The sequence below is a fragment of the Syngnathus acus genome, chromosome 3, assembly GCF_901709675.1.
Source record: "Syngnathus acus chromosome 3, fSynAcu1.2, whole genome shotgun sequence".
In the NCBI taxonomy this organism is placed as follows: Eukaryota; Metazoa; Chordata; class Actinopteri; order Syngnathiformes; family Syngnathidae; genus Syngnathus; species Syngnathus acus.
In genome coordinates this window covers 16,227,280-16,253,525 of record NC_051089.1, presented here as the reverse complement: position 1 = coordinate 16,253,525, position 26,246 = coordinate 16,227,280, and the positions used below count along the sequence as shown (strand labels likewise).

Below are 26,246 nucleotides of genomic sequence, written 5' to 3'. Positions count from 1 at the left end.
GTGCACTGTATGCGTGCACTCCACACCCTGACTGTTCTCCAGAGGAAAGGAGCAACGGAGCGATGGAGGACGTGTTTTCACTGCGTGCAACGCCACACTGAAACACACGAGTGGAATATTCGTATTGTCTCCTAAGGTAACGTTCTAAATGTTCCTTTTTTTGTGGGTCGATCTATGGTGTCGATGAGCAATGGAAGTGTCGTCAAATATCTCCCGCGTGAGCTTCAGCGCGTGCCCGTGTGCTCCAGTGGAGGGGGCGAACGTGAGACATTTTGGGTAATGGCTGAGCATTCGTCTGAAAACCTCTGCCCTATCATTAGATGACGATCTGGCATTTAACTTGGCTGGAGCGTCTAAGGTTACGTTGACTGTCGCATATGTGCGTTCATTGTGGCTCCCGTTATCTATAAACCAAAGCTTCTGTATAAGAGAACAGTGCAGAGCAATGTCAATACACGGCAGTATAGACAAAAGGCATTGGACACACCTCTTAATCAATTAGGGAGCCAGACCCATGATTCCAATGTTGTTGTTTTTACATTCTACATTTTGGACAAATACTGAATATGCTTCTATTTCAGCATGGCACACTAGTAATGAGCACTGCTCTTCTGAGATTTGCTTCCTATGTGGCATTTATGTTATTTCTCTCTCTTAATATATTTAGAATGGATCATTCGATGCCATCAAATGATGGGTTCAAAATTTATTTTGCATCCAAGTGTATTCCAAACCGTATGACCTATGGTTTATTAACCAGTTGTTGGTTATTTGGTATTGCGGAGTGATTAAAGCAAAATAAAACACAAACACTACACAACAATTAAACATTATCACACAGGACGGGACTGATGTCGTACTCACCAGCCTTTTTAAAACTGATTCTGGTTTGGTTGTTGTTGATGTTTACAAATGTCTGATTTTGATTTTAAAAAAGCCCGAAGTCAGCTGGGATAGGCTCCAACACGCCCGTGACCCTCATGAGGAAAAGCGGTTCAGAAAATGGATGAATGGATGGAAAAAATATAATCAGTCTTCTTTCATGAAAGACTGCACAAATCAGAGAATAATTACTTTTGTGAGGCTGAAATCAGAAGATTTGGACATTTTAATTTAAAAAAAATGGCTATAAATGATTAGTTGACATTTTTGATTAATTTGATCATTGATTAGTTAGGGTTAGATTAAAAGATTAATCAATTAATTTCAACATATTTACTCCCCACATGCCCAAATCATGCATGTGGTGGATGGTTGTCAATATGTGCCATGTTATTGGCTGGCGAGACAGACCAGGATCAGATTGTCCTCGCTTCATCACTTGGGATAGGTTCCGGCTCAGCCACAACCCTAATAAGGACAAGTGGTATAGAAAATGGATGAATGGATGCGTCCAATCTTGTTTAAGGATTTCAGGGAAGATTTTATTTTCCACATTGGTGCAAAAATCATAGCATTAAATATGTGGAAAACTTGATCATCAAGCCCATCAAACAGGTTTCGGGTGAACTAGAGCAAAACAGACACTCTTCTGGGCGAATGGATAAAAATTCTCCACAGACAAACTCTCAGTGGGATAGCCATCAGTTCAGAAGCGGGGCTAGACAAATTGTTCAGGAGCGAGGCAATTTTTGAGCAAATGTACACCCTCTCCCATTCAACTGTTCCGCTCTCCATTGTGGTCCAAGAACAAAATAACCGAACTCTGGTTGAGGTAAAACATAATGACAGTATAGCATGAGTAGCCAAATAATCGAATGTTTCGTTTCGTTTCAATGTTCAAAGGCAACACAGAACACAATTAATTATTAGACTATATGGTTGTTGCTTGCATGTTTATTGCAAACAAAATTAAAAATGAATGATCAGCCTCTCAGATGTTATTACTTTCTTTTCCTTAGCAGACCATTTGTCTTTGGGCTTAAGCGAAACAAGACATTCAGTGACATAAGTTTGGATTGAAAACTCATCAACATTTTTGCCCAACATCTGATTGACATGTTTTGTGTCTGAAAATCCCCTGAAGCCCACAATAATCACAAGATCACATGAACTTTAAATCAGACAATTTACTTACTCAGCAATGGACACATGTTATTGCACACACAAAAAAACAGCATGGCAGTGAGGACAAATTCCGAGCAGAAAGTCAGGATCTTATTTGTTTCTAGCATGTACAGCAGGTAACTGTGCAGTATTGCAATAGTGTTAGCGCTCTGTTTGACATAATAGATGATGTTAAATCGTTAACTATTTCTGTGATGGACATCCGCATTATCCCATGTAGTAATGTAGTAACCACTACATTATCACCATGTAAATTTCATTCAAATTCATTTTCTTATTTGGAAGAATTTGTGTCTATGGCAGTGGTTCTTGATCTTGTTGGAGGTACCGAACCCCACCAGTTTCATATGCGTATTCACGGAATTTTTTTCAAATTCAAGACATCGATGTTTTTTTACTGGTGCACAAAATGAGCCGTGCATGAACGTCACCTTGTTCAAAGAACGAAACCAACACAATGCATGAACTCAAAACAAATGACATACCTGCAAATCAGTGTAACTTCTGCTGTTGCCTTTGCGAGACCAGTTCAGATATGCATTATCACAAAGTTACACGATAAATCAGGTGTGTTCGCTCCTCCGCAGTGGAGGCTCTGGCGAACCCCTGAGACCGTCTCACCGAACCCCTCGGGTTCGATTGACCCCAGGTCAAGAACCACTGCTCTACGGTAAAATATATGCAAGTATTTTTGACATGTTTTTTTTTTTTTATCTCAAATATTATGTGATTGATGGGCATAATGCATGTTCATTAATCAGTGAAGGGTAACGTTGAAAAACACATTAAGAGGTGTTGAAAAATCGATTGTTTGATTGCCAAAAAAGGCAGCATGTGGCGCACTGGTTAGCACATCCAGTTCAGAGGTGCACGGTTTGATTACCGCTCTGGCCTTCCTATGTGGAGTTTGCATGTTCTCCTTGTGCCTGCGTGGATTTCCTCCGGGGTGCTCCCACATTTTGTGTTGTTTACTTGTATGTATATTGTGTACTATGTCTTGTCACCGTGGGATAGTGGGAAACGTAATTTCAATCTCTTTGTGTGTCTTGACATGTGAAGAAATTGACAATAAAGCAGACTTTGACTTTTGACTTTGACATTCCAAAAACATGCATGGTAAGCCGATTGACAACTCCAAATCGTCCGTAGGTGTGATTGTGAGTGTGAATAGCTGTTTGTCTATGTGTGCACTGCGATTGGCAACTGGTTCAAGTGTACCCCGCCTGTAACCACACACTACACTACAGACTTTATTGAAAACTGTTAACAGCACTAAAAAACATACTTCTAAACGACCTCATTAAAAAAAATCATTACAATAGTAAATTAAGTCTGGACCGATCAGGCAGGGCATGCTTTGTAAAATGACATCTTAAAGCAGCCATTTTCTGGCAACACTTTTTTTGTCTTGATTGATGTCTTGCTGTATCGAAACAACCTAAATGATTTTGCTTTGTGCTTCCTACTCTGGTGTCTTGTGTGCTGTCTCCATGGAAACTGAGGTTGTACAAGTGATATTTGATTGGCTGTTACATCTTCAAATTATCAGCAGACTGTATGTACAAATAAAATAAAAATAATTTATGTACAAGTAAAAATAAATACATTCATTAAATACATTCATCACTTTACATTTGTGGTTTATAGCATTCATACATTTTAAAAAAACATCCACATATCCAGTAAAATGAGTTTCAGTAAATGACAAACCTGCGCTTCACTTTAGTCCAATAGGCACTTTTATACAATTTATAGATTAAAGGTAGATATTTACAATAGTGCCGTGAAAAATATTTACCTTTTCTGAAATTCTTAATTTTTTGCATTAATTTCACTTAATTGTCGAGATAACCAAACAAATGGAATGTCAGACATAAACTCAAATAAACAAAATTTCAGTTTCAGATCAAAAGATAAATTAGAAACAAAAGTTCAGAATTCCAGCTTTTATTTCAACTCAGGACATTGCACCTTTGAAGCCACTCACTTTTTAAGTCTGCAAAGTATTCATTATTCATTGTGAAAGTGATTAACATTCAATATTTGGAGGCATAACCCTTACATGCAATAACTGCATCAAGTGACCCACTGACCTAACAAGACTATTACAGTCTTCATTTGAAATGCTTTTCCAGGCCTTTACTGCAGCCTCTTCTTCCTTCTCCCTTCAGTCTCCTCTGGTGATTGACGTAGCAAGTCAGACTTTCCATTCAGGCGACTTGTTCTCGATTTGATGACTTTCATGCAGTATTTCTCTTTATCACAAAGAGCGGTATAACTCATCTTTGGCTGCCTAAAAAGTGTGTTAACGGTACCTGCAACATTTTATATTGACCATTCTACGGGACATGCAAACAAAGTTCATCAAAGAGAAATGAGCATTGCGTTGCATATTGCTTTTATGGCATTAGTTGTACCTTATGCTATACAATTGTTCCATTACCCCAGCTCTTTCCAGTGACATCCGTCTTGTTGGAAATACAGAGGATTTTAATTTTGTCACCTCCCTAGCATTAAAAAAAAAAAACTTAGAGTAATTCAAATGCAATCAACTCATAATACAGGGGTGTCCAACTAATTTTTTTCATGGGCCGCATTGTAGTCATAGGTTCTTTCGGAGGGCCATTATGACTGCAAACCCAAATAAATGTATGAGCACCTCATCTTATATACAGTAAAAGCTACAAAACAAACTGACAAATAACTCGTTTTCAAATCAGATGAGTAAAAACTGGTCAAATATAAAAAAAAAAGATATTAAATTTGAAGACAATTTGCAATTCTAGAAATGACACGAATTTGATGCACAATTTGTCTTCGCGGGCCACATAAAATGATGTGGCGGGCCGTATCTGGCCCCCGGGCCTTGAGTTTGACACCTGTGTCATAATGTATAATATCTTTTAGTAGTAACTGGCTCAAGACAACTTACGGAACCAAACATAGAAATCGAAAGTACCGGATACAAATGAAAACAAATGTTCAGTAACCATAAAACCAATCAAAAGAAATGTTCGGTCAACATAAAACCAAGCAAAGGCTTTGTGACGTCACAGCATCGCTCAAGCCAATAGGCTTGTTTTTACCGCGCTGAGCAGGAACCGGTGGAGAGGGGGTGTGTGTTTACGTGCGGGACGAAATCGACAATACATAGCCACCAAAATAAATACATGCCTATATAGGTCATTGAAACGCTTGGCTAATTTAGGTTAAGTGCGAAAACTATGTTTAAAGCATAGTAAACAAGCGACTGCTTCACACATTCCTCTTTGTATATGTCGCACTCAGTCAGCTACTGATCACGGCAAGACCACATGGATCCCGACGGAAGTGAATTGGACTCCTGCCTGCCTCAGCCGGAGAATCCGTGTCTCATTGTGGAGGATTCACAGCCGGACAGCGTCGCCTTGGAAGACGACCCCGAGAGCAGCTACCGTGCTGTGCTGGCTCGACGTCTATCAAACCTGCAGCCCAGCGCATGCAGCCCGGTCCTGGTAAGCAGCGTCGCGAAAAGAAACGTAACAATACGCCATTCTCGTCACGGCCATGAAGCAGTCAGCGACATGGAAGCCGTGCTCTTTTATTTACAGGGACGTGAAGAGTCACGGTTGACTTGCTGTTAAATCGCAAGACGGCTTTTGGTGCTTCGTGGTGGTTTGCTTTTAACACTCATGATTCTAACCTTGCGGCCTTAACATTAGGTAGGCCTCCACAATTCATCAGGGCTAACTAAACATTCAGCCTTTCGAAAGAAAATACGCTCCAACCCACCAGCGACCCTCGTGAGGATAACAGGTTTGGATAATGGATAGATGGATGTTTGGAAAGGTACTGTTTTATTGACATTGCATAATAATTATGCAATGCAGTAGTACAGCACTTCAAAATGCAGATCTTGGTCGTTTCATTTGAAACATATCTTTGCGTCAATCTAAACACCATTGCTGTACGCTAATGTACAATAGCAACAAAGCAGATTTCTTCATTGTATTTCGTACTGTGTCGGAAGTGTGTAATTACTCATGTTTGAATAACACTATATTACGAGGCCAGTTCATTGTGTTCATATTTTACAGAGAGTGGTTTGAATAAGGCTGGCATGGTGGGGCACTGGTTGTTAGCACGTACGCCTCAGTTAGGAGGGTGCGGGTTCAATTCCACCTCCGCCCCTCCCAGCGTGGAGTTTGCATGTTCTCCCTTGCCCGCGTGGGCTTTCTCCGGGCACTATGGTTTCCTCCCACATCCCAAAAACATGCTTGGTAGGCCGATAGTGCGGATTCGTCTCTGTGTGCCCTGCGATTGGCTGGCAACCGGTTCAGGGTGTCCCCTGCCGACTGCCCGATGACTGCTGGGATAGGGTCCAGCACGCCCGTGATAGTGCGGATTCGTCTCTGTGTGCCCTGCGATTGGCTGGCAACCGGTTCAGGGTGTCCCCTGCCTACTGCCCGATGACTGCTGGGATAGGGTCCAGCACGCCCGTGACCCCTGTAGGGACAAGCGGTCTAGAGAATGGATGGTTTGAATAATCCTGGTCGTGTTCCCTTGAAAGGTTCTGCCAGGGGAGACATCAGAACAAAAATAACTTTGGGCCCCATCATTTCAGTGCCTCAATTGATCGCAATCTATTTTTGAGGCACCCTGTTAATTGGTCACCAGTAGAATCTTGATCGCGTTTTGCTTCTTTGCAGTGCCCCTGGCTCCATTAATTTCTTAACAATGTTAGAATGTAATACTGTATTGGCCCGAATATAAGACGACACCCGATTATAAGACAACCCTCTCTTTTTCAAGACTCAAGTTTGAAAAAAGCCTTTGTCTAGACCCCGAATGTAAGACGACCCCCCACCTTTTTCAGTTTTATTTCAATGAAAAGAAACATCATATTCGGGCCAATACGGTAATTGTTTGGGTCTTGTGTACCCCAAACTTGGTCTTTTTAGCATGAGTAAGTACCCTCTTGCTCACGTGTTGATGATTCTCAAAAAGTAGAATGTATCTTTAAAGGAAAATCATTGTATTTTGTCTTCATTTTGAAATTTCCTTCTCAGGCATTGTCTCCTTTTTAACTCTGACATGCTGCCTTGAAACTAAATATGGGAAATAAGTTGAAAAAATATTTAATCAAAATAAATATTAAGCCTGCCTTTGTTACATGCAAAATTGCAAATCTATTTATCGCTAAAACTGGAACTTATTCGATAAAGTCCCCTGCCTCAAAACATAATCTAGATGCCTGAAGACGTTATTGGCACATGATTTTTGCCAATGTGGACCCTGCGGCAACTTTAGAATTGTATGCATAATTGACTTTTGTCTTAAGTAATCACTTACCTTTCCAGGAGCTGATATCACCACCTGGAAGTAGAGGCTCTCAAAGCCAATCTGAAAGCTGCCGCAGTAACAGCCAGGCTGGTCTTGGTTAGTTTTTTCCCCCCTAACAATGTAAGCATTCACCCACCTTGTATTTAACAGCCTTACAGAAACCCTTCTCTTGTATTTGTTTATGTCTAGGCATTCTTGCTCTGCCCAACCACAGTTCGGAATGCCAAGAGGATTGTCAAGAAGAGGAGAGTCAAGTTCTCACCATTAACCCGCCAAACAAACTAAAGTACCCATTGGCCATTGTTTTAGCAGATTGTTCATGCTCCGAAAAGTATTTTTAAATTTCTATCTAAATATTTCAGGGCTAATGTGCCAATGGATTCTGATTCCACCACACCTTGTCAGCAGGCTGAAGGTAAGGAGCCTTGTCACATTTCTAGGAAGGCCCAGTAATGAATACAAGTTTACGCATTAACATTTTTGTCTTTCAGATGCAAACTCGCAGTTTGGTTTCCTTGCACTATCTCAGAGTCAGGATTATGTTATCGATGAACTGAATAGCCAGAAGGGAGATGAACGTAATAAGCCTCGGACAGTCGGTGAGATAAATTCCAAATTAGGGATTGAATTTGATAATTTAGAGAAAATATGCAAAAAATGTTATCATACTTAATGTTTTTTGAAAGTTTATTTGATAAGACTTTTGTCTTTCAGGTGGAAACTCGCACTTTGGTTTCCTTCCTATTTCTAAGAGTCAGGATGTTGTTGAAGTAAATAGCCAGAAGGGTGATGAGCGGGACAAGACTCGAGCAGTCAGTGAGACAGACTCCAAATTAGGTAATCAAGAGTTCAATCATTTAGAAAAAATGCGAGAATTATTATTATACTGAATACATTTTTGAAAGGGAGGGTAAAGCGAGCCAACTTTGGCACTTAAGTAATAGAACTGTATTAAGAAATGATATCAGTGCTGTAAGTCCCCCTTGAAAAATTGTATTTTGGAACAGAAGTGCGGTACACTTACTGACGCCCACTTTTTGGGCCAAGTCTGCTCGATTTAACACAGTGGTTCCCAAAGTGGGCGGTACCGCCCCCCTGGGGGCGGTGGAAAGATCTGGGGGGGCGGTGAGGAAGAAAGGGGCGGTAGGGGGGCGGTAGGGGGGCGGCAGTCGATTTGTACACAACACGCCGCTCTGGCCCAGTCAGATCCGACAGCATAGACTACAAAAGCAAAAGCTCAGGTTTGTAATTTCAAGCTTGTAATGTTCAGAATTTTATCTTATAATAAAAACCGCATTCTGGCGGTCAACATCATCTTGAGTTCAAGTCAACATGAAATTGGGGACTCGCCAGAACGCGCCGTGTTGTGTTGTGTTGTGTTGAGCTGGTTAGGGCAGTGGTCCCCAACCACCGGGCCGCGGACCGGTACCGGTCCGTGGGTCACTTGGTATCGGGCCGCCAAGCCGCACAGAATTTTTTTTTTATCGACGATCAATTAACTCAGGTCAAGACACTCGTCCCGGTCACGTGACATGTTTCCCCAGTCGAGCCCGCAAAGCTAATATGTGGCGACAGGCTAACTAACCAGGCAGTGAAGCATTCAAAACTGCTTCAACACATGGAGACCAAGCATCCTGCAATAAAAGACAAACCTTAAATCACTTCGGGTGTCAAAATAAATTGGTTTACTAAATTGGGGGGGGGGGGGGGGGGGGGGCGCTAGGAATTCACTGGGGAGCCAAAGGGGGCGCCAGCCTGCAAAAGTTTGGGAACCACTGATTTGACACAACCTGACTATCTCACGGTAATTCTTGTGATATGTTGAAGCGCACCCAAGTCTCGATTTTACATGCTTAGATTCCACGCGACCTTTTGTCTAACGCGGTTTGGTTATGGACCCCAATTTCTTTCCGTCGTAAATACATTTTCAAGTAGTAATTTAAATGGATGACAAAAGGAACATATAAAGCTAAATGACTAGCACGTAAACCTTAGCGCTAGCGATTTGATAAATTTCTGTGACCAATTAAAAGGAGTTTGATAATAAGAAGTCAGGCTGTTTGATCTTTATGACTGCTTTAGTACAGTTTTACGGATAGCTTGGATTGTTTTTGATTTGGAAAGGGGGAAGTTCTCATCCACACACGTCAAAGCGCAACCGGACATAGTAGTAGAATAAGTGTGGCTGCTTTATTCTCACTTCCATCCAATTCACATAGCAAAAAACAAGACTTTCTATACAATGCCCTTTCAGGGTTAATGCGATTCCCAAATTCTGGATCCCAGAGTCTGCGTAAGATTGAGATAAGTAGAGATGTCCATGTAAAGTTTGGTGCCAATTCATAGCTGTTTTGGGACATTTTAAGTGATAGTTCTTTAAAATTGATTTCTAAGAGGGAAATTGTGATCCCTTTTTTGACATCAACTAAGACTTGGAGGGGAGGGGTGCATGCGTTCTTAAAGGCAATCTTTGTTTCATTATTTCTCCAAAATGAATGGCTAAAATAGAAAATGCTATCTTTTTTCATTTTTCCCCATAATAAAATGCATAAACTGGCTAGTTAGAAAAAATTAACCATCTGTTTACCCTCCCTTTAAAGTAAAACTGCGTTCAGAAACGATCTTGCCGCAAAAAGTAAAAACGGAGTCGGAGGCTGAAGGCACCAGATAGGCCACAAGGTCCAAATAAATAGCCCACAGGGCTACATTAAAAATCACCCACCACTGATAGAAGATTTAGATTTTCTACGTGGCAAAGTGATAAATTAAAAACAAAAACAATGGCAGACATTTATGAATGAGTTCTTGACTAAAAATAATATTAAAACAAACACATACGAGTCTTTTTATTAAAAATATGTAATTTGAGCAAATTCCATTTTTTAGAACCATGGAACAAACTTTGTACAAATCAGTGCCCAAGAAGTAGTTCTCACTTTCAAAAAGGTTGGTGACCCCTGCTTACAGTGGACCACCCCCCATACACATGGTTCATTCCTTGCATAGCCACCTATTTGTGTAATTTGTAAAATTATTTTATGTTTTGGGGGAGCTTGTGAGACAACCTCTGTTTTTTGTGGAGAATCCATATTAGTGTTTTGCTTTTTTAGAATTTTGGGGGTTATGAGTCCACTCCAATGCATCTCAGTGGGCATCAATTCAACATGGATTTCCACCATTAGGAAGCCTGCTTGGTGCCTATCCCGTGCAAAGCAAATTACATGCAAAGAAACTGACGTTCTTTGTAACTGGTCGATTTTTGTCTAATGGTTGGTTGTGAAACATTGCTCATCATTGCTTATCCTTATACAACAAACTATAACCACAAACGGTTTTATGGAATTAAAGATTCATTTTACAAAAGTATCCTTTGACAAAACAGTTCAGATTTATTGATTTTTGGGGGAAAAGAAGCACCATAAGACTCTCATAATCTCTGCTGACAACTTCGGGTAAACATGTCCCCCTTTCTCTCAGAGCACACCATCAACACTGTGACATCGCAGGATCTGATATGCAAAGTAGTCAGGTATATAACCTAATTTTTCATTTTATTCTGTTCATCTGAGATGCATTTGCCAATTCAAGGTTGTTCTATCTCCAAAAGATCTGAAGTGAGCTCCAGCAGCCAGTCAGAACAAACACTGAATGTTCAGGTTTTGCTGCAGTCACAGTGCCTCAAAGACTCTGGTGAGCCAGAACAACGGGACGGTGGAATGATGTCATCTCAGGAGGACATGTTTGATGCTGACAAGTCAGGTATGTCCCTTTGCATGTGGCGTACATTGACAATTAAGCAGACATGCAGATAAATTCAATTAGTACCGTATTTCCCGCACCATAAGGCGCTTTGGGTTAACATTGACTGTTGGATTGTTAGCTTCGCATGCTTCTTAACTAGCTGCCGAGACCACCGCTTTAGATCAGAGCGTCCTTAAAAAATTCTACTATTGTATGTTTTGTTGCCCTCAGGTGCTGCAGTAGACAGTACAGTGTCTGAGCCGGAGCAACAAGGTTATTCCACTTCAACACCAGCCCAAACCCTCCGGCTATTGCATCTTTCTGGACAGGAAACATTGATACAGCAGAGTTTATCGCAGTAAGTCACATGACAATTGTACAGTGTTATGTGGTTCAAACGACCACCACAGAGAGAAATGATCTGAAATTGTCAATTACCCACTAGGAGCTCTGTTGATTATGTTGCCCCAACCCCAGACAACTTTCTCCACGCACCTTTGATTGTCCCCAACTCACCAAGAGGAGCAGAGAGCCAACATGGTAAGACAACATTTTGTTTTAATGAGAATTCCAAAGATGAAATGAGACAAGCAAGGTTTGCTTTGTCAGGTGCCGATGAGTCCATGGATAGCCTGCAGCCTAAAGAAGAGCGAGCTGCTCCAAAGGAAGAAGTGCCAATGGAAACAGAGGCCTCCTCTAAACCACAACTACCCACCTCAACTGCTGTATCCCAGAGTTCTTTTTGTTTTGTGTTAGAGAAGCCTCTCTCTTTACCTTCTCAGCCAGAGTTCTCACACGTATGTACCACATTTTATTAGTACTCGTATGACTTGCTGTTTGTTTGTTTTTTTGGGCCATTAATGCACCAGTCAAAATGTGCCGCATGAAGAAGAAGAAAAAGTGGATCTGAAGTACAAGTCGCATTTTTGGGGGGCAAATTTATTTGACAAAAGCAAAGACGAAGAAAGGTTACATTTAGACTGGCACCCAAAATCCCCATTCCCTAATTGTGTTGACGGCTGTAAATGAGTTCAAGTTTATTAGAAACTTCCTGTTTTTCTTTTTCGTTTTTCGTTTTCATTATAGTTTCGTAATGGGAAACTGTCGCATCGTAGGAAAAGGAAGAATCTTCATCACTTATTGTGCCTTTTGGTGCTGAATTTACTATTCATAGCACCAAAATAAATCACAAATCATCTTGAATCTTTGTTTCCCCATTATTAAATTGTTTAGCCACAAGAATCAACCCCAATGATTCATCAAAATTGAAAGTTGGTACTTCATATATTGAGCACTGTATCTCTGGTTCTGGCGAGCACTATATTTTGCAGGTGTCCCAAATTTTGTAGTAGCCCTCTGTCCTCATGCTTTTTTGTTTGTTTTTGTTTTTCTCAGGACGTGTTTGTCCCAACACAGAGTCAGGAGGCTCCAAAGCCATCTGCTAACAAGACTGAGTCCTTGTCTGTTGAGTCTCCTCGCAAGGAATCATCGTCTGCTTTCACATTGCCTTTACAGCTCTCTGTGAATATGGATGACGACAACTCATCCCAGATGTCAGAAGAGATCATGGAGGACACCCAGGATACACAAATTGAAGAACTGGAAGAGCGGTCTGTAGTAGATACTACTGACTCTGCGTTTTCACACAGTGATCAGAGGAGTGAGTGCAACGGTGTCCGTGCTGAATCACAAAGTGCCCCCATTTCTAAACTGTGCACTCAGCTATCACCTTTCTTGGATTTACCCAACCTGAATGTAAAAGCATGTGAGACTGCTATCAAGGAGTCAAGCCCTCCTAAAGTTGTGTCCTGTTCTCAATCCAAGATTCAATCTTCAGATGTGATTGTAAACAGCTTTGTGCTTGAGACTCCGTCAGAAGTGAATCCCTGCAGTCTGGAATCGCAGCCAGTCATCTCCCATATGTCTGTAATGGAGGTGGCAAAGAGCGGCGTGAATGCAGCACATTGTGTACAGTCTCAATCACTGTCACAGAACTGTGGCTCCATTGGGAGTCCGATGAGCAAAGTTGAAATGGATGAACCCGCAGATATTGAACACGCTTCCTCAGAGGAGGAGGAAATGGCGATGGAGGAGATGAGCAAAGATCAAATTGATGAACCTGCAGATATTGAAGATTCCTCAGAGGAGGAGGATGTGGCAATGGAGGAGGAGGAGGAGAGTGCTTTGGGAGCGGGGGCTTCTTCAAATATGGGTTTAGTCCTCTCTCAAAACAAGCTGATGTCTTCTGGTGACAAGGAGGATGCATATGGGGATGAGAGCATTGTTACTGTTGCAGAGAGCAAGAGAGACTCACAGGATCACCCCAAAACACCCTTGCAGCTTTCAAAAGCCACTACTCCCAGTTCAAGCACAAGCAAGGTGTCATCTACGTCCACTAATGGCCATGAGCCCATGGTACAAGAACCAGAGATGCACAGAAGCAAGAGGTTCAGTGATAGCTCAGGAGGTAGGATGGCCCCATTGTTTAAGTTCATATTAGCAGCTTGTGACTGATACTGAGGTGTGACTTGAATTCAAATTAGAGCTTGGACTCGCACCCAAAATCCTTCCAATCATGTTGATGGCAACAAATGAATTCACTTTCATTTTGAAACTTCTGCTTCTCAATACTGCTTTGTCTTTTTTGTTTCTTTGTGGATTCATATCGAATTGTGGCCAAACGGAAGAAATCTGGTTGGTTATTATTTCTTTTTGGTGCTGAAGATAGTAAAAAAAAAAAAAAAATGGTGGTGTATGCTGCATGCTAAACTAGCGAGCTGGCTGGTGTTTGTTGCCTTGAAAAACGGCAGCAAACTAACAGATCATGTAACATTATTTGCCGTGGCTACTTTTCTTTCAGTTCTTCTAATTTGCTTTGGCAAATACCTGGTGTATTACTACCACTATCACATGCGGCATTTACCATGAGGATTTGCTCTTTATAGTACCAAAAGTTACAATAACAAACCAGGATTTTCCTATTCCACAATGTGGTGCAGGATTCTAGTTCAGCTAAGCCATTTTTAAACAAACAAAAAAATATGAAGTTACATTTTATAAGTGAAAGCTTCTAATCGAATCGGATCTCGTTTGCGTTCGCTCATTCTCGTCACCATGATTAAGAAACGGGGATTTTGGGTGCCAGTCTAAGCTCTATTGTTATTTGTCTCGGTTTTTGCTTTTCAGTTTCAAATACCCCTCCCCCAAAATGCGACTTGTATTCTTATGCATTTTAACTGTGGTCATCTTTTTCTTATGCTTTTTTTTTTTCCTTCCTTCCAGAAATGTCCTTCCATTTCACACTGCCTAAAGATGGTGAGTTCATCGGTCCAGTTGTTGGAGCAACTCCCCCGATTATCAGCGAGTTGAAGGGGACGCTAAGGCACAGCACTCCCATTGGTGTGTTCCTGTGAAAAGCATACAAGGCAATCTTAAATGTCAAGTAGCGACATTATTTTTAAATCGAACGTCTTTGTTTTTCACTTATCTAGAGACATTTAATGAGAAGACGGTGACAGACAATGTCAGTGCTGATGTGGTGATGGCAGCCAAAGATGATGTTCTGGAAGAATCTGGAGATGAGTTGGCCGAGACAGGAGACACAAGGCTGAGTTTGAGAATGAAGTTAGTGACCCCGGTTGAAGAGGGAAGCTCGGAACGATTCAGTTTGCAGAGTACGCATATTCTGTCTCGGTCGTAATTGTAGCCATGGATACTGCATTCACAGTACTTTCTCAGTAACTACTCTTCCTCTGCAGAACCAACACTATCAGAGGAGGATGAATCTGTTGCCAAGGTTACCACTGTCACTAAGGCTGAAACCAGGTACCATAGTTTCCGATGCATCACTCGTTTACTTTATTACCACCTCATACATTAGAAATAAAAGAAAACAGTTTTCACTGTGGGAAAAGGTAAATTGGTTGGCCACATTGTTGTGAAAACAGTTACTTGAATAATAATTTCTGTTCCATCAGTCCGTCAGTATTCAGCCGTGTCAGGCAAGTGCACAGACAGCAGGAGGAAGAGGAAGAAGATAGCAGTCTTCCAAGAGGCAACAACACACCTGTTAGGTGAGCCCTGGTCTTTTTCTATGTGCCGTTAGCTGTAAAATGAACTGTAAGAAAGCACACAGATTACATTTATTTCCAATTTGTTTCGAAGTTTGCACGAATATGCCCTCACTGTAGATTTTGAAATATTTGCCTAAATGCATTGGAGAAAGAGATATTTGCTTGACCAAGCTAAAGTGGTTATGAAAAGGTACTTAAGGAATATAACTTTGAGGAATGTTTTTTTTAATATAGTTTTCATCTATATTCAGTGGAAGATCAAATTTAGGTGTTTGACCAGGAATTGTTGCATTCCCTTGTCGAATATATTTTAGTTGTCATAAATGGGTCACCTTGAGTATGTGTATGAGAAACGAGGCAACCTACTTTTGCTTATCAGGCCGTTGGGCAAATGGTTATTTTAAGCACTACATGCCTATATATATGCTTGGAACATGCTTTGTCTTCAGGTGAAGATTTTTCCTTGTCTTTCTGAATTACGATGTCAGCAAAGTAGACTATAGAGAGAATACAGTGTTAGTACACTATCATTTGTTAATGTTTTTATGATTTAAAAAATACTTAATAGTGACACCAAAGCTATTACCGTATTTTCCGCCCTAAAAGGCGCACCTAAAAACCTAAAATTTTCTCAAAAGCCGACAGTGCGCCTTATAGGCCAGTGCGCCTTATATATGGATCAACTGATGAATTTGTTGATCCATACTGGTTGTACACAGTGCTCTGCCAAAATGTTTCAGTACGTTTTAGTACGACTAATAAATTACAAGGTCGCATCGCTTCCCAGCATTACGGCAACTGTAGTCAGGGGGCGTCACCGAATAGCTGTTGTACCCGCGAGGCTATTTCCTGTCAAAATAGGCTGCTCTGTTAATGTTTCGAGTAAATCTACGGATCGATATGGAAGGGAAACATAGGTAAGTAGTACCAATGCGTTAGATCGAACTTTAGTCAGTTCCGATCATTTTATAGGAGATCGTTTGAGAAACGCGATTGTTTACACTTTGCTGAGGCTCATGGGAGATTGCGAGGTGAGGCTCGTGAGACTTTGCGGATGGCTAATGCTATTGCGATAGCTGCTATACGTACCAGGCTATTTCATGTCAAAATAGGCTGCTCTGTTAATGTTTCGAGTAAATCTACGGATCGATATGGAAGGGAAACATAGGTAAGTAGTACCAATGCGTTGGATCGAACTTTAGTCAGTTCCGATCATTTTATAGGAGATCGTTTGAGAAACGCGATTGTTTACACTTTGCTGAGGCTCATGGGAGATTGCGAGGTGAGGCTCGTGAGACTTTGCGGATGGCTAATGCTATTGCGATAGCTGCTATACGTACCAGGCTATTTCATGTCAAAATAGGCTGCTCTGTTAATGTTTCGAGTAAATCTACGGATCGATATGGAAGGGAAACATAGGTAAGTAGTACCAATGCGTTAGATCGAACTTTAGTCAGTTCCGATCATTTTATAGGAGATCGTTTGAGAAACGCGATTGTTTACACTTTGCTGAGGCTCATGGGAGATTGCGAGGTGAGGCTCGTGAGACTTTGCGGATGGCTAATGCTATTGCGATAGCTGCTATACGTACCAGGCTATTTCATGCCAAAATAGGCTGCTCTGTTAATGTTTCGAGTAAATCTACGGATCGATATGGAAGGGAAACATAGGTAAGTAGTACCAATGCGTTGGATCGAACTTTAGTCAGTTCCGATCATTTTATAGGTGATCGTTTGAGAAACGCGATTGTTTACACTTTGCTGAGGCTCATGGGAGATTGCGAGGTGAGGCTCGTGAGACTTTGCGGATGGCTAATGCTATTGCGATAGCTGCTATACGTACCAGGCTATTTCATGTCAAAATAGGCTGCTCTGTTAATGTTTCGAGTAAATCTACGGATCGATATGGAAGGGAAACATAGGTAAGTAGTACCAATGCGTTGGATCGAACTTTAGTCAGTTCCGATCATTTTATAGGAGATCGTTTGAGAAACGCGATTGTTTACACTTCGCTGAGGCTCGTGAGACTTTGCGGATGGCTAATGCTATTGCGATAGCTGCTATACGTACCAGGCTATTTCATGTCAAAATAGGCTGCTCTGTTAATGTTTCGAGTAAATCTACGGATCGATATGGAAGGGAAACATAGGTAAGTAGTACCAATGCGTTAGATCGAACTTTAGTCAGTTCTGATCATTTTATAGGAGATCGTTTGAGAAACGCGATTGTTTACAGAGGGCTCGTTGGTTATTGGCTAGTGGATGCATACCGCAACCCTAGTCAACCTCAGTTTGATGCAGTATAGCTTCTATTTTATGCGCCTTATAAGCCGGTGCGCCTTATATATGGACAAAGTTTTAAAATGGGCCGTTCATTGAAGGTGCGCCTTATAACCCGGTGCGCCTTTTAGGGCGGAAAATACGGTAGTTACAAATTGAAATGGGGTAAATGATAAACCGGTGCAATTCCTTTGAAAAAGAAGTGTTGTGAAAGGGAAATGTGTTTTTAGAACACAGAGGGCCGTCATCTTCTTAACGTCATCGTCACAAAGGATACTGCGCTAATGACATCAGCGCAAACATGCCCACAAAGTTAAGACAGCCGAGTGCGAACCCCCCCCCCCCCGTTTGCATGCAAAGAAAAATACACTCAAATCTTGATTTTACTCGCTTTGATCCTACTCGACGCAGTTTGGTCATGGACCCCAATTTTTTTTGACAAATACATTTTTAAGTAATATTTTAAATGGACGATATAAGAACCGTATGAAGCTAAATGACTAGCGCGTAAACCTTAGCGCTAGTGATTTGATGAATTTCCGTGACCAATTTAAAGGCGTTTGATAATAAGATGTCGGGCTGTTTGATCTGTATGACTGCTTTATTACAGTGTTACGGATAGCTAGGATTGTTCTTGATTTGGAAAGGGGGAAGTTCCCGGAAGCCTCTCATCCACACAGACACAAGTCAAAGAGCGTGGCCAAACACAGTAGTAGAATAAATGGCTGCTTTAGTCTCTCTTCCATCCAATTCACATAGCATCAAAATGTCTTAACTCAAGCCGCCTGACATTGTCATCTGCGTATTAGTCTCTTAATAAAAGGAGGTGGACAGCAAACGGACCCCTTTTGGCTGCCCAACAATACGCCTGACATAAATTAACGTAATAAAGGACCGCTTTGGCTGCCTAAAAACATGCCTTTCCAAAAAAAAAAAAAAGACTATGAATCGTGCTTTCGGGATTAACGTGATTCCCAAATTCTGGACCCGAAAGGCTGTGTGAAATTGGGGTACATATAAATGCAGGCCGTCTTTAAATTTTAGCAGCCCCTTTGTGTTTTGTAATCAGTCTCCCTACAAGTTCTTATTTACTTTGTAGATCTAGATCTTGGCACGGAGTGAGGGATATTCAAATATAATTTTGCTTTAGTGTAGACATAGTTGATTTCTTTCCTAACCGAATTTTTCACACAAAAATGAACTAGTACAAGACAGTATTTGTTCATAAATCTCTTACTTTAAGTGTATTTCTGAGGTTCTCTACAATTTTTTCACTTTTGTAGGGGAGAGCTCTTCACCTCATTACGAAAAAGATCTCGGACAGCCTCGCTAGGATGTGACAGCCTGCCCAATAGCCAGTCAGAGTCTTTACAACTGGAAGTGTCGGCAGTGCCACAGGAGGCTGCTCGACAAACGGAAGCTGAGCAGTCTGAAGAGAGGCGAGGACCAGAGCTGTCTGTCCCAAACCAAAAGGACGAATCCCGGCACACCTTAGACAACACCGTTACTGCTCACCCATCCAACAAGGTTCTTCAGTCACTATATATACACGTTATTAACCTAAATTGATTAATAATTAACCACTATGGTGGACATAAGCGGCGAGCAAGTGCGCATGTGTATTGAAAATAGTCACTTATGTGCTGGATTCAATTGCTTCAGCGCGCATTTTCAGAGCCGCCCTTTGAAAAGTCAAAGTCAACAGCCAAACCGCTTGTGTGAAACGTTTATTTCGAAGATGGCATCGTGGCATGGATTGAACAAACATTACGATGGCTCGACATCTCGTTGCGCTACGGCTTTGATAGTCTGACAAAATATGGTCATTATGTAAAATCAGTCTATGGTGCAAAAAAGAGCACTGACAGCTTAAATTTTTAAAATGTGCTGTAAAAAAAACTTGCACCGGTAGCTGTTAGCAAATCAGCAAATCATTGCCAGGTTAAATTCCTCTTTCCTCGACTGCACAGCAAATAGGAATGTCGCTTGCGGACCACAGATGATGTTGATGCTATTCCCTTGAGAAAAAAAAAAACCTGATACGGTCAGAGAAAATAAATACAAAATTACATTAGTCGTGTGAAAGTATCAATTAGTTGTGAAGAGATATTTGGATTTTTTCTTTTTTAAATTGGCGTCTGAGTTATATAAATAATACATCACTAATTCAAAAAAGGCTTCTGCCAATATCCAGTTGCATGTTTTTTTTTATTAAAACCGCATCTATATTCAAAATATATCTTCAAATGTTGATTTTTTTTTTTTTTTTTGTGTTGTATCTTCAACCAACTTGTAATACGTTTATCAGCAGGCAGATGCCCATAAGTATACAAATGCCGTGCTCACCAGCAGGCATGGTGCGTACCATTATTGTTTTTCAAATGAAAAATCATCTATATTTTGTTGAATAGCTAACTTTGATCTTTAACAGGGCGAACCGGAAACCTCATCTTTTCGAAGAAAAGATGGGCCCTCCCACCGCAGACACGTGCGCACCATCCAGGAAGTACGGACCACCATCACACGGATCATTACAGATGTTTTTTATGAAGATGGCAAAGAGGTGGATCGCAAAGTCACAGAGGTTAGTGAGTCACATTATTTCTTTCACCCACGAATGTTTTCCTTTCATGAAACTTTTGTGTTTTGGGGACACCTGATATGTATAAGGGTTATTGATTTTAGTGCAGGCAATGCGACTTCAGTGACAGTGAATTTAAGTATGGGTGGTAGGTAATGTACACTGTGATTGATTGACGACCAGTCCAGGGTGAAGATCCCCTTTTGCCCAGTCAGCCGGGAAAAACCTTCAGCTCTCCACTGGCTGCTCTGTTAAGAAGTGGTTGCTTCGTCCGCTCTAAAGTTTTGAGGTCTGGGCTTTGGTTCTCTGCCCTGGCCTTCTTGAGTGATATTTGCATGTTGTCTTCATGCTTGCGTGGATTTTTGAGTTCTGACTTTCTCCCACATTGCAGAAACATGCCCGTTTTGGTCAGTAGAGACTCTAAAGTACATGTGAAGCGCGCTGAATACCGTTTGGATGCACTGTACACATTCACACATGTAGGTCATCCTATTTAAAACCCCAAATAAGTGTCTTGTCATTGTTATTAGGAGAGCGAGGACCCAGTGGTGGACTGTCAGGTCTTGGACAATGACATGTCCCCGTGCCGCACAATCAGCAGTTCCCTAACATCTGGTGACCTTGGTGACATCAGCTCCTTGTCGTCCAAGGCCTCCAGCCTACAGAAAGGTTCTGGGGGAGGGCGTAGGACCACCAGTGGTCTCTCCAGGCCAGAGTTCATCATGCCGCCCAGTCGAAGCGCCAAATCTGCTAGGTACTGGTTCATCTTTGATCAGAGCATGGACTTCTCAGATTTTCTCTATCATAGTACAGCATGGGTGAAAACACTACCTTTTCCTGTGTCACTCCTTCACCTTCTTTGACTAACACCCTAATCTCTCAGTGATTCACTAATCACACCTCCCAGGCATCAATCTGTGGTCACTCATTATTTGAGTGACCTCAAATCGGTGCCTGTGCAACCTGACTATCTCTATTTGTCCCCTCTGTGTGTCTGCAGTCTTAAAAGGGGAGGCGGACAAAAACAGAGGGGTAATAGGGGTCAAAAGGGAGGGTCAGTGGTCAAAAAGGACAGAGGTACCCCTGAGTCTGGGGCATTAGTTTCAACCACCCCCAGAGGACGGGCTAAACGTGGTCGACCCCCGTTCAGGTGAGTGCTCTCAGAGGCTCGCCATGCATGTTAACACCACTCAAGTAAAAGGAGGTCACCTGCTAATCTACACTTTTCTTCTCACTTACGTTCCTCGTGTTGGTTGTTTATTTCCGTTGTTGCTTTTCAACATGTTTGGTTTGAGCAAATCTTTTGGCTTACAGGGGAGGAGGTGCTGGCTCATTGCTGCTGCTCAGCACTCAAGGTCAGCCCCTGTCTTCCTCAGAGGATGAACCTTATATACCTCCCCCACGCGTCCCTGTCAGCCCCACAGACGATGAGGTCCTGCGCCACTCCAACTCCCCACGGTCGTCCCCAGAGGAGGCAAGCTCAGCCGGAAGTAGCTTTGTGGGACTGCGAGTGATGGCCAAGTGGTCGTCCAATGGCTACTTCTACTCTGGCCGCATTGTCAAAGATCCTGGCGAAGGGAGATTTCGCCTGCGTTTTGATGATGGATACGAGTGTGAAGTGGCGGGAAAAGATATCCTGCTGTGTGATCCCATTCCACTGGAGACTGAGGTCACCGCTTTGGTGGAAGATGAGTTTTTCAGCATAGGTAGGTAAAGTAGAAAAATGTCAACCCACTGCACGCCGCTTTGCCACCGAACTTCATTTGATCGGATATATCCGACTTGGACGTCGCTCTGTGGAGTTTTGCTCCCTCTTTTTACCGCCCAACTGTGTAAGGGGCATAAAAATGAGGGGGGGGGTGACCTAAAGTTGATCAGTTTTGAACATTGCATCTTTTGTCTTTTTGTAGTATTCAAATGAACATAATTTCTGGTGCACCTGATTCTTCTAAAGCTGCTACAGCCAAATTTAGCCATTACATTTTTTTTACATACATATATAGGTCAATTTGCGCTGGGATATTTGCAAAGCTTTCACACAGATGGATTTTTAAAATAAATTTAACCTTTACCAGTAGCCTCCCAAAAAAGTCATTGCACAGTCTTCATCTTAAATAATCTTGCTTCTCTGAATATGTAACGAACTTAGTTCTGGTTGCTGCCACCTTTCTCAAATCAAATTAGTTACACCATCTTCACTGGGTGGGTTTCCATCTACCTAGTTTGATTTGAATTTTCAAGAATAGTGAAACTAAACCTGAATGGAAATGCTACAAAATTTACCCTTTATAAACGTATCAAAACACGGAAATGTCATTCGCTTTTGCCACCAGTATCAACACAACGACATCCCCCATAAATGTTTAATTGCTAAAAATATATATATATATATATATATATTAGGCTGAGAGATAGACAACAGTCTTGTGGCAGAGAGACGCTATCGTATGCCGCCATCTCATGCCGCCATCTCATGCCGCCATCTCATGCCGCCATCTCATGCTGACATCTCATGCCGTCCTCAAAATGGTGATAAGTCGCATGTTCATTTTGCACATTTTTACAAAATTTACTGGAATGAGACATTTGAATGGAAACCCCTCTATTGTTGGTCAGCAAGACTTGGGTTCACCAGCAATGTTTTTTTGAGGTGGAAAAACCAATGAGGCTAGTAAGCCTTGTTTGTGCAACGGGAAATCAGTACCAGCCTAGCGCATCTTGATCAAGTGTATCTTCTGTGTTTTTAGGTGTGGTGAAGGGTTATAAATCAGAAGGGCAAGACCTCTTCTACAATATAGAGAGGGAGGGCCAAGAGGAGTGGTACAACAGGACTTCAGTCATCCTCTCGCTGGAGCAGGGAAACAGAATGAGGGAGCACCACAGCCTTGGTCCCTATGAGCCCTCCACTCCCCTGGCCAAGGCCTCCGACATCAGCCTAGGTAAGTACCATCACTTTGCAAGACAACAAAATTAGCCTGGAGGAATAATTCCCTCCAAAATTGTGAGGCCTAAATATCAAAGAAAGGAATGGATAGCTTTTGTTTTCTCTTCAAATCTACACAATGAATGCGTTGGGCATAATGTTTTCTTTTTAGTGACACAATCCTGCTCACTTTGCAGATAATTTGGTGGAAGGCAAAAGGCGCCGCAGAGGACCCCCTGTGGGATCAAACACCCCTGACCAAAGTTCCTCCAGCAGCCCACGTAAAGCAGGCCCGTCCACTAAGAGAAGGCTGCGGGTCTCTGATAACGAGCGCTCGCCGCCCAAAAGAAGCCGCAGGGGCGCCAGAACCGGTACAGAGACTCTCTCACCAAAAACATGTCTGGAGGGGAGGGCACGTCGTCATACTTAAAGTTTAACGACCTTTTTTTTTTTTTTTTTTTTTAACAATACCTGTGATTTTATTAGATAGAGTAACCATATTTATACTTTCCTAGTTTTAAAATAATTGCTGATGGTTTTAATAGGTTCTACTTGGTGCATTTTAAAATATTGTATTAGTTTTTCACTCCACTCCTGGGCATTTTTTCCCCCAATTGAATTATGGTTTTTAAATCATTGATATTTTTAATATTGTAAGATTTCATATGTGTGTTGGAATTGGTAATAAGTGTGTTTTGTGCTGAGACATCGGTCTTATCCATTCGAGTCCTTCCTACCATGCTGTATGCGGGCTGCTGCTGCTGAGGCTTATTTGGTAATGAACAAAGTTTCCACTGGTGGTACTGTGGTTCACAGGTGGAGGGAAGATGGGAATAAATAGAACATGCTGGTGTTTCTCATAGCAGTAATCCACTACAAGTCATCTTAATGATTATTTTTCTCTTGATTTGGGTGAACTAAATTCAACAATTTTGATACTGTATATGTGACCGTACTGTTGTCCCGCAGCTCAGCGGGCCGGTGTCTGTAACACGTCTGGCAGCGGCACAGATGTGGCTGCACAGCCAGGCAATCTGGCTGAGACTCATGGCCCAATGCCTCAGAACACATCTCTTTTCATGGGCTTCGCCTTCATGCTAACCGCCTCATCTGAGATGGACCGACTGAACAATATACTCATTAGCGATGAGGAGGGTGAGGCCGATTATCCTCAGAGCTGGCGTAACCATCCCAGTGGCCGGCTTGACATCTTTGTCTCTATTTTCCAAGCAGATAATGTTCAGATTGGCCCGTTTAACAAAGCATACACTGAGTCCCAGCTACTGGCAGGTGGAGGCTTTATTCTGCCAGACTTCAATGAAGAACAGGTAAGTGCTGTGATTATATGAATATGCGTTTGGGTAATGAATTCAGCCTCACGTGGCTCCCGTCCTCCCCTCAGTGCAAGGCGGCATACCAGAGTCTTCTCATTGTAGACCAGCACTGCCGTACCAGGAAGTACTTGCTGAGCTTAGCCAGCGGTGTGCCATGCGTGTCGCATTTTTGGGTGAGAGACTGCTGCAAAGACAACAAACTGCTCAACTACAGGAACTATCTGCTACCTGCTGGTTTGGGACCAGATGGTGCCATTGTGGAATGGTATGAAGATTTCTTTTTTTGAATGTTTCTAAATCTGAGTATTAGGGGTATATATCTCTCCAACAAAAGAATTTGCTACAAATCTTGATACATGGGGTTTGATACAATAAGTCATTTTTATGTTAAAGTAAAATTATTTTGTTAGATTTTAGGGGATTTTTTCTCATTTTATAACATGATTGAACTTGTCCATGGGTTCAAAGATGAATCTCCAATAAGAGAATATAATTTCAAATGGAACAATTCGATGCAAGCAATTTCTTTTAAAGCAAAATTGATATTTTGATTCCAAACTTTTTTTTGTTTACTGTTACATTTTATGTCATTTGGATCTTCTGGTCCGATATGCAGTAAATAATTTACTTGTATTCTAAAAAATCTTTTAAAACGTTGTTTTATTGCCCATGTTATGTTTTACAATTATTGTCAACCGGTGTGCCGTAACAAATTATTCAGTAAATTTTGACAAAAAATATATATTCTACAAAATCATGTATTTTAGCCAACCATATATAGTCACAAATAAAATGCTCTTCCACTAGATGACAGAAGGTACATCATTATACATACATACATGCACTGAATAATTTTAATAAGTGGTGTGCTATAACTTTTTTTTTCTGATGTGCAGTTTAAAAAAAACATTTCTTGCAACTATTATTTTATTTGTTGCTAATATCAAACATTGCAATTAAAAGAAACCGTTGAATAGCAATTCTTAAGTAGTATTTGTCTTTTCTCAGGCATCCTCGCTCCAGTCCTTTCAAGGACTTGCATTTTTTTCTGGTGTCTGAGAAGCCAGAGGAGCTTTGGGCCCAGCTCGTCACTATGGGTGGCGCTTCCTCCTTCCGGCATTTCTATGCCGACAAGGACGGCTCTGGTAAGATTGACATCAACTACACCAATACTCTGCTTTGACAAAGTGACCAACATTTCGTTTCCCCCACTCGTAGACGTCCCTGCAGGAAAGTATGATGTTGTGGTCGCAGACCATTCTTGCCCACCGCTCATAGAGAAAAATGTGACATCACTTCAAGTGCCGCTGGTGTCTCCCGAGTGGCTCGTTCAGAGTATTATCTGTGGGGAGTGTCTTGGGTTCCAGAGCAAGCCTCAATATCACCACAATTACTCCTCCTTGACATCGCCATCAACAACATCATAAGATACTGTACATGTATGCTGCTTTTAACCGTGATACTCACCGTTCAACATTTGTTCTGTTGCATGCCTACTGTACATAACTTCATTGTGTGTTTTTATGGAAGAATAAATGTCATCCTTGTTTCGTTTTAGTCAATTGATTTTATTTTAGACACAAAATGTTTCAGTATATATACAGTTTATACAAAAGGAAAGCCTTCAGTCTGTCGGTTCGAGTGCTCAAACGATGGAAACAAGTTTTCTTGATGAACTGGTTGCATCGAGCCATGCACATAATTAAGATTTATAAGCCGCCTCCAAAGCAAAAGCTGTTGCCACTTGAGATTTAAGTATCAATGTTTTTAAATACACCATTGTAAACAAACACTCTGGTTTTCTCAAACACTAAAAACTAAATAATTTAGACAATAGCAACAACACTGTCTTTGCTAATAACAAGTAGGTAACCTTTTGAAAGAAATTTGAAACAGCCATCTTGTTAGATGTGAATTTGTTTTGTTA

The 26,246-nt window shown here is 41.5% G+C and overlaps 1 protein-coding gene across 6 annotated transcripts; it reads left to right on the top strand.

Moving 5' to 3' along the window:
- The first annotated feature begins 22 nt into the window (after window positions 1–22).
- On the top strand, window positions 23–25,876 carry tp53bp1 (tumor protein p53 binding protein, 1). Of its 6 annotated transcripts, XM_037247605.1 has the most exons (30): window positions 23–136; window positions 5,356–5,561; window positions 7,407–7,485; window positions 7,579–7,675; window positions 7,752–7,804; window positions 7,881–7,988; window positions 8,104–8,226; window positions 10,867–10,918; window positions 10,997–11,148; window positions 11,362–11,488; window positions 11,576–11,670; window positions 11,740–11,927; window positions 12,526–13,161; window positions 13,240–13,597; window positions 14,413–14,529; window positions 14,622–14,804; window positions 14,889–14,955; window positions 15,108–15,203; window positions 18,765–19,008; window positions 19,913–20,065; window positions 20,593–20,816; window positions 21,063–21,212; window positions 21,377–21,768; window positions 22,810–23,001; window positions 23,183–23,356; window positions 23,955–24,140; window positions 24,219–24,313; window positions 24,388–24,584; window positions 25,328–25,464; window positions 25,538–25,876. In XM_037247605.1, the coding sequence occupies exons 2-30, from the start codon at window positions 5,382–5,384 to the stop codon at window positions 25,744–25,746; spliced, it is 5,064 nt and encodes a 1,687-aa protein (XP_037103500.1). In that variant the 5' UTR covers window positions 23–136; window positions 5,356–5,381; the 3' UTR covers window positions 25,747–25,876. The 6 variants fall into 6 exon arrangements, with proteins under 6 accessions (XP_037103500.1, XP_037103498.1, XP_037103501.1 ...); XM_037247603.1 differs by having other exon boundaries at window positions 12,526–13,597; XM_037247604.1 differs by lacking the exon at window positions 23–136 and adding an exon at window positions 4,977–5,249 and having other exon boundaries at window positions 12,526–13,597.
- The last annotated feature ends 370 nt before the right edge of the window (window positions 25,877–26,246 follow it).